At 30.9% G+C, this 9,231-nt stretch overlaps 1 protein-coding gene across 5 annotated transcripts in view; it reads left to right on the forward strand.

Moving 5' to 3' along the window:
• The window catches only part of LOC106466699 (protein KIAA0556-like), a 132,316-nt gene that overhangs the window by 76,329 nt on the left and 46,756 nt on the right, over nt 1-9,231 (forward strand). For all 5 annotated transcript variants that reach the window (XM_022394773.1, XM_022394771.1, XM_013926995.2 and 2 more), the window contains 3 exons: nt 1,107-1,192; nt 2,668-2,841; nt 5,184-5,304. In XM_022394773.1, the coding sequence (XP_022250481.1) occupies nt 1,107-1,192; nt 2,668-2,841; nt 5,184-5,304 (381 nt within the window). The remainder of the gene's footprint in view (nt 1-1,106; nt 1,193-2,667; nt 2,842-5,183; nt 5,305-9,231) is intronic.

The raw sequence follows: 9,231 nt of genomic DNA on the forward strand, positions 1-9,231 counted from the left end.
ATATATATATATATGTATGTATGTGGCATTTTTAAGTACATAAAAAAATTATAGAGATACTGTGGGTTTTCATAAGTTTACTTAACCCTAGAAGTACTGATGGAACCACATTGGCTTTTTAAACATTTTTCTAAACTGTCTACGCACTAAATTGCTTGTAGGTGTGTGATTTTTTTAGGTTATGGAGTTCTTGACAGCCTACAAGTGACAAATCAGAATTTGAACAAAATTCCATCAATATTGCAATTTATCCCTCTAATAACTGTTGATATAAAATGAATGATTCATTCAATTTCATTGGCCAGTTCTTTACACTATTCTAACAAAGAAAAATGGAAAATTAATAAATATTATGCTGTGTGTGTAGACCTCCACTTGTAGTGAATGATATAAGAACAAACCAATATGTAAGTTGTACATATTACAAACTTACGATTTTCTGGAAAGTATAAACTGTATATATTAACAGTTAAGATTTAGAATGTTGTAATTTCTTAATCAGACACATTTGTTGGATCTTATGTTTTGATTGTACATTTTACATTGTATAAAACAGTGGTTTCCAACCTTGAGGGTGTGCCTGTCCCTCTTGGGGATGCACCAAACATCACAAAGGGATCACTAGGCTTGGCTCCTGGTGAGGTTAGACAATTCCAGTCAGTGCACTTTTCTGAACCAAACCTGTTTGTATGTATATATACAAAATACAGGGGGGACAACACTTTGTATGATGTGAATAAGGGGGACTTAAGGCTAAAATGGTTGGAAACCATAGTATAAAAGAATGAATGCTCAAATATATTGATTAAAAATAATTATGGATAATGTTATTTCAGTAGTGTATACTTTTCAATGACTTTTGTATAAAAATGTATATATATATATAATACAATGCGAAAATTGGGAAAAATGACAAATTTTTTTGGACACATTTGCATTGTACTTAAGAAAGCATTTAATTATAATGTATGATCTTAAAATTTATAATATTTGGAATTATTTGTATTTATAGAGAGCTAAATGTTAAGTGATCTTTTTTACCTTCAATTTTTAGTTGTAAAAAAGAAATTCAGTTTCACTTTCTTTACCCTTTTATTGTAACATAGCGATGACTTGGATGTGGAGACTCATTCAAGAGAAAGTTCTGCTCGATATGGACGGAGAGCAGGAAGGACACCTACTCCTACCTCAGGTATGTTGTAAGTTGTAATTTGTGTGGATGTTGAGCAGAATTAGGTTCAGTTTCTGATTGATGCATTGCATATGTGTATATATATTATTACTATTCACAAATATGTTCTTAAATTCCAGTTATTTTTCTTAAAACATAGAACAGTAAATATAGCAATATAGGAAACAATAATTTTTTCTACTTACAAACTTTGTACTTGATTGCCCACTTTACATAATTTGCTGAACCTTGTCAAATTTTGCACATGGAGCATGTAAAACAAAATAAAAATTTTTTAGGTTTTATATACGCGTTTTGAAATAACCAAATATAAATTACTCTGTCAATATCACAGAATTCCACTGTAATTTATCACACTTACTAATTAAACTGTATTTGGGTAAAACAAAAATATTGATACCATACTAATTGGCATACATATGTAAAATAGTAGATCAATAAAATTTTGAATATAAGTCTACAAACATGATGACATGTCCTTTGACCCCGGACCATAGGAAGACCTGTAGTGAAAGGATTAAAAGGACCAGCTGTAAATACATTAAAGAAACTTCCAAACTAGAATCATAACAACTATTGGGCATTATTGGCCACATTACGAAACATATTTCGAGAGTTCATCTAAAGGAACTTTCTAAAGCAAAGTTTAGGAGCAGATTAAAGAAGAAGGATGAAACTTGTTGAAGATGTTGAAAGATTTCCCCAATTACCCTACCCAGATGCTTCACATGGAATAATGGGAAGCTGTCTATTTGGCAGTGGAACTGGAATCAATTAAGGGTGCAGCTAACTATTAATGACACCATCCAGCAATAACAGGATTGTCAAGTAAACTCCCTTGGATGGAAATCTAGAAGAATTTAAAAGACTAATTTGATAGCTATTTCTCCAGAATGAAAGAAGTAAACCACAAGATAGTGGGTATGTTAATTGCATATTTCTAGGAACTGCACACGGAGTTTTTCAGGAAATAACTGCTTGAAAGGATGACAGCGAAAGAAAATCGCTATAATTGTGGAAAACAGAAACGGTACAGCTAGTTGTGATTAATCTACTGATAATAATAAACCAAGAAGATATATTAAGAACATGTTCCAGGACCAAAGCAGATCAAGGGAAAGACAGAGAGATAACCAAACATATCAGAAACTGGGAATTGGTTGGACTTGAGGAAGACGTTAAACTGAAAATACTCTATCTGCTCTAGTTAAAATAAGGAGATCATTATTTAAAGAAACCAGTCCATGAGTCAGTAGATTCATTGATGGGAAGCCTTGTCATAAGTTGATTGATATTGTTTCTGTAGTTTCTTTTGTTTGACCTGATCTGTGAGTGAAACATTACTTGTGCAAAAAATTGATAATCTGTATTCACATACTAGGACTAAATCTAAATTAACAGCTCATTTTTATTTATTTCTAATAAATGTTTTGCAAAAAATAACATAATTTTTTTATCTGTCTAATTGTCTGAAGGCTCCAAAATTACTGTGGGCGAGGAATCAAAGAGTGATAGAAGTATGTTTAGATCAGTGGAACATAGCAGACAAAGGAACAGCACCGACCGAGTCTTAGAAGAGTGTTGGACATCTTTAAACAACTTTGCACAGTTGCATAAAGGCCGTCTTACAACTGCAACTGCAGCTGAAAGTAATTATCTCACAGATAATATCCATCATTTTAAATAGTTTGCAATTTGTATATTTCACTGGTCTTAATTTTTGCTGAAGTGAAATACAGTCTCTCGGGTTTATAAAATGTAAAAGAGCAACATTTCACTTTCCTGAGAGATTTTGTTTGTGAGAGTGATTGCTGTTGTCAATATTTCTATTAAAATATGAATTTTTATCAATAAAATTATATTAACTTAATGTAATTTTAAAAATTGAGACAAGTTGATAACTGTTGAATGAAGACTCATTTAATTTAATAAAATGCATACATGAATAGAAAGTAGTAGTTATTTTCATTCACTTAATATTAATTTGTTTATTTCTACATCAATAACAGAGAGATCTGGAATGTATTGAACATAATGTGAAGACACAAAATGTGCAAACCACTTGAATTTTAGCTTCTGGTCCCAAGGAATGTTGTCATAATTTACTGTTTAATGCTAGTAGCATAATTATAACATATGAGTAGTACTGTGATTATATTTATTTATTAGGGGTAAATATTCACTGTACAATATGCTATATGACTTATAGAAATGTAATGGGATGTTTGTGTTAAAATTGTTTTGAGACAAAAAATGTGTACAAATTGTGAGGAATTGTAGATATGATTCTTTGTTTGATGCAATTTGTGCAGAGCTACTCGAGGATTATCTGTGTTAGCTGACTCTAGGTTTGAAGTGATAAACTAGGGGATGTGCAGCTGGTCAACACCACCCACTGCCAACTCTTGAGTTACTTTTTACCAATGAATAGTAGGATTGACCATCACATTATAAGCCTCCGTGGTGGTGGAAAGGGCAAACATGTTTGATTATGAGATTTAATATTGTGACCCATAGACTGCAATTTGAGTGCCCTAACCATCAGGCCATGCCAACCCCCAACAGATGTGATAATTCATGTCCTGTCTTTCTACAGCAATTTGTACAGATTAAAGCACAAAAGTAGGTCTACGAACACCAAACATTTCAACACTGTGGGGCATGCAAGTACTCGTATCCCTCCAAATATGACAGATTGATGCTTCTTATTTGTTGGTGTGATAAAATTATATTTAGAATTCAATGTTTTCAGCAAAATCTGAACCAAATAACATTCTACGAAAATGTTTTATAACATCTCCTGTTTGTGGCTAATAAGTCTATCGTTTGTTGGTAAAGAAAGTACAAACATAATTAACACTGTCTTAACACAAGTACATATGTTTGGTAGGTGATTTATCATTCCAAATAAGACACTTCCCCAGTGGCTTAGCAGTAAGCCACTGGACTTATGATGCTAAAGATCAGCCTTTGATAACACAAGTAGCTGATTGTGTAGCTCTGTGCTTAACAACAAAACAATGAGACTTAAAGAACAATTGGTATATGTTATATATATATATATATATATATATATATAATACTATTAATGCTATTTATTTCCTACTTCCGTTGGTTAGTCTATCTATAGTCATATTTCTTTATTAGTTTAATAGTGCTGATCTAAATCGCCTATTGACAATAAATGTGATCAATAATTATTGAGCTATTTATATATATATATATATATATATGTATGTATGTGTGTGTGTATAGTTATATTTATTAAAGGTACAGTGAATTGAAGTTAAAATAAACTAGTATAATTTTGGGTAGCATGTATACTAGAATATATATATATAAATATATTTGATCTTATAGTTGCTAAGATGATATTATGAAAGGTGAATTATCATGATGTAAGTCTAGCAGATGACAAATCTTTTTAGTAAGTAGGGTTAATTCATTATTTGGGTACTGTGAACAGACAGAAGTAGGTATCTATGGTAAGGTTGTCAGTATAGGCATTTGGCCTGAACTTCCTTTGTCACTAGAAATGTATCACAACATAGAAAGCAGTAAACTTCTAAGAAGAGTTTAAAAGTTGTACGTTTTTATGTGACTTGAAAAGTAGTATATCACACTGTTAATCTTTTTGTTGTCAGTTTTTTTGTTAAAGAACAATAACAAAGGCAAATGTAGTCATATTCAAAGTAGTTTAGAGAAAATAGTCAGATATTGTCAATATTAAACTTTGCTGTCACAGACTAAAGGAAAATCAGCAAGATTTCTAAAAATTGCAATGAATATATCTTTTCTACAGAATACGAACTGCCAGTTGGACTAGGTCACCTCTTTTAATAATTAGTTGTTGCTAAGTTGCAGACATTTTTAAACAATATTCAAATTAAAAAATTACAGGAACACTGCATTAGAATAAGTAATACATCCAATTTTAACCTAGAGACAAGTTTAGACAAATAAAGTTATCATATGATTTTTTTTAAATTAGAGGACATATTAGACCTCTATATGCAGGAGGAAAGACTTAAACGACAACAAGTGTCAAGTACTACAAGTGATGATAAGGAGATGTTGCAGCTGGTTGAAAGTGATGGCACTGAAGTTACTGAGTAAGTACTTGTATTCTGGATCATGCATGACCATTGTTAATGATATGTATTGATTTTGATTTTCTTAAAGTGGTAATAACATGATATACAGATTAGCATGACATGAAATACAGAATTGCCACAAAATATCTATCATTAATCAGCTTTGAATGGGAATGTTATTGTAGCAGCTTTAATTATTAATCTGTGCATATGTTGAGGATTAACCCTATCGCAATGGGCATCCTTTCCTGCACATGTCACAAGGTTTTAGTGGCTTACATTAAAAATGTTGTTAATCTACTTTTTGTTTTTATCTACTTTTTGTTTATGTTATACCAATTAGTAGAGCATAAAATCTTAGCTAATAATCCATATGTTAACAATATATAAATTTTAAGTTCTTAATTTTATATGGCAATATTTACAAAAATCCTAAATTTACCCTAGTGTGACATGTGACACATTTTCTCTATGCATCTTCTCTATTTTATCCACTGCCCCTCCAGTATGTACAAAAATTCAACATAAATTACTCACTATAAAGTTGTCATTGCTCAGGCAAACCATAATTTTTATAGTCTTCAATTTTGTTTGGTTACAGAACTATCAAATAGAAAATCAGACTCCTCTTACCACACCCACCTGTCACTTCCTCTCTTTCAGGATTTGTTAATAGTTCTCTCTCACATTTAATTCTATATTATCTATAACCAATAGAAAGCCAAGGTTTTCATCTATCAAATGACATATTGTATAACATTGTTTTCTGAATGGAGAATTGTCAGTTTCACTAATAGTACAAGCTTCATTCCCACAGGATATATAACTACTAGCTTGGATGAATTTGTAACTGCTCTTGTTTTATTGTTAGAAACCCAGAAAAATTGTGATAGTTCTGGAAAATTGTCTGCTTTTTGCATGTTATTATTCTGTTATTTCTTCTTTTTCATGTTTATTATTTATTTATTATTATAAAAGTAACTAAAATGTAAAAATAGGGATCTCTTTAGCTTAGTTAAGGTTAAACTACATAAAATAAATAATAATATAATAAAAATGTTTCATGAGGAATGCATGTGAGCAGCTCATAAGTAACGTAGTTCAATAGCATATGAGTTTAAAACTACCTAGGATAAATGAATGTAGTTTCATGTTACAATTTTAAGTTATTCTAGAAAGAAAGAAAAAGATAATTTAGACTTATTTCAATTTTTTTTTTGGTGGTTACAAGGTCGGTCAAATTGACTAATGTTGCAAAGAGAAAGAGGGTAGAGAAAATAACAGATAAGATATAAAGTTTTCCTGAAAGCAAACAATCGAAATGTTTATAGGAGGTTTTAGAGAATACAAAAATCAAATCTGAGATTTTTGAAATGAAGAAAAGTATCTTTAATCTTAACATGAAAATTATGTAATCAAAACAAATACTCGATGTATTCACACTCAAATCGTTAGTAAAAATACTTCATTTAAAAAAACGATTTTTTGTGTAAAAGATATTTGTAATGTGTACTAAAGGTCTGCCAAATTTTATGAAGATACACACACACACTGTATTAAAAGTTATAGTATTAAAACTATATACAAATAAATATGGTCCCGTGGTTGGTCCCTGAGACTGAGCCTGTATTGAGAGGCCCCCCAGTGGCACAGCGGTATGTCTGCGGACTTACAACGCTAGAAACCGGGTTTCGATACCCGTGGTGGGCAAAGCACAGATAGCCCTTGTGTAGCTTTGTGCATAATTAAAAACAAACAAACTGTATTGAGAGAGTTAAAAAAAAAGATATTTAATGGGACATCAGTTTTTAATTACCTGTTGTTAAAGTAGACAAATGTAAACAAGAATTTATAAAGTGTGATATATTGTATACAAAACCATTTAGTGGATGGTCTTTGATTATGTTCCAAACCATTTCTTGTCAGGCTTGTGATTTTTTTTTGTTTAGAACCTCTTTTATAAAAAAATATTTCAGTTTGTATATCTAGAAATAGCATATAGGCAGTAACTTTTCTATAATTTTAATTACTTATGTGGTTATAATAACTTAAAACTATAGGTTATGTATTAACTTTCATATGTAGTTTCCATGGCTCCAAGGAAAGTATGGGAATTTTGCTCTCCTGGGCTTGAAAAGGCCCTTAAACTTCATTTTAGTGATTTAAAACTGGCAAAAATAAAAAACTATGGCAACTACAAATGAATAATGGTTGAATAAAAGTGATTTTTAAAACGTTTATTGGCATATCAGTTATCCTCATTGAATCTTTATTAGCTGTTGCTAGTGGTAGGGCAAATAGGATTTTAGGTTGTATATAATTTCATTATAAAGGTCACTGGTTAGGCCACATTTGGAATATTGTGTTCAGTCTTGGGCTCTTTACCTTAGGAAAGACATTAAATTGTTGGAAAGGATTCAGAAAATAGTTACAAGAATGGTGCCTGGATGGAGGGGTTGTCATATAAGGAAAGGTTCAAATCTCTCAAATTGTTTCCTCTTGAAAAAAGAAGAGTTGGGGGGGAGGGATCTGATTGAAGTGTTTAAGATTATAAAGGGAATTGATAGTGTTGATGCATAAATTTTTTTCATATTTAACAGTGAGAATAGTAGGACTAGGAGACACAAATATAAATTTTGGCAAGGTAGGAGTCGTCTTCAACTAAGACAGTTTCATTTTTCCAACAGGGCCTTTGGAATGGGTTGCCTTTGGAAGTTGTAGAGGCAGTAACTTTAAGTGAGTTTAAGAAAAAGCTTGATAAGTATATGAATGATAAGGGATAGCTTTAAGATTTGTTTTTTAATTATTTTGGTTTAGTTTAGAGGGTGGAACAGCCGAGATGGACCGATAGGTCCCATGTTGTCCCAGAACTTTATGTTATGTTATATTAATTGGTAAACATAAAGAAAATTAGCTTATTTTGTTAAAAAATAAACATTCTTTTTAATACCTAAATTCAAACAACAGCTACAGTTAATTTGGCATTATTTTTCAAATGCTGGTCAGATTCAATATTTTCCTGATCTCTGATTCAAATGAATTAGTCAGTATGTATGATAATCCATGTAATATGATTTTTTCACCTAATAGTAAATACTTGTTTTAGTTTAGTATTTATTTCTGCTTTTTTTTTTACTGTATTTCAATTTCATCTGCTTTTGTAGATTTCATTTGTTAGCTTTTGCAAAAGCAAAAAATTAAAAAAAGAAATGTATTAAGTGCAGATGAATGAATTCTAGAGTGTTAGTTAGAGCCCCTCGAAAGTTTTGTAGCTGATAATTGATAGTTTTCTTCAACTCATAACTACTAAGGGTACTGTCCACTGCTTGACTAACTCTTGTTAGTACTTAGCTTATTGATATAAAGGTTCTGTTAGCAACATTCTCCGGTAATATGTCTGGTTGGTTCAAACATTTGACTTCTAGCTGATTTCCACTACCAGTCATTCTGCCCGTTACTTGATTATTTTTTTTAGCTGTAGGAAAATTGCAATTATATGTTTATTTATTTATTTTTCATTAAAAATTCAACTCTAAAATACACATAATTTAATTTATCCTTTAACCCTTTGCATCTGGACCAGGCTCTTTTGCACACATCACAATTTTTTAGTGTTATGTTCAAAATTTAATTAAATTTATTATCAGTGTATGTCAGTAAACTTGGCATGAATATTATCTAAGTTTTAATTTCAAAAAGAAATGTGTAGAAAAATCAGAATCTTAATTTTACATGATGTTTCTGAACTTTAGAATTTTCTAATATCAGTAATAGGCTTCTACAGTTTTCAACCAATTAGAAGTGCAAGATATACATAATTACAAGCAAAAATTTGAGATATGCACCCCCTACCTTATTTATTCAAACCCACCAGAAATGTCCTTCACCTCTACTTCTGTCTTTAGAGATTATTTACTAATTAGCCTTACATGGCTTATAGACATG

Source organism: Limulus polyphemus, unplaced genomic scaffold (assembly GCF_000517525.1).
Source record: "Limulus polyphemus unplaced genomic scaffold, Limulus_polyphemus-2.1.2 Scaffold2348, whole genome shotgun sequence".
Classification (NCBI taxonomy): Eukaryota; Metazoa; Arthropoda; class Merostomata; order Xiphosura; family Limulidae; genus Limulus; species Limulus polyphemus.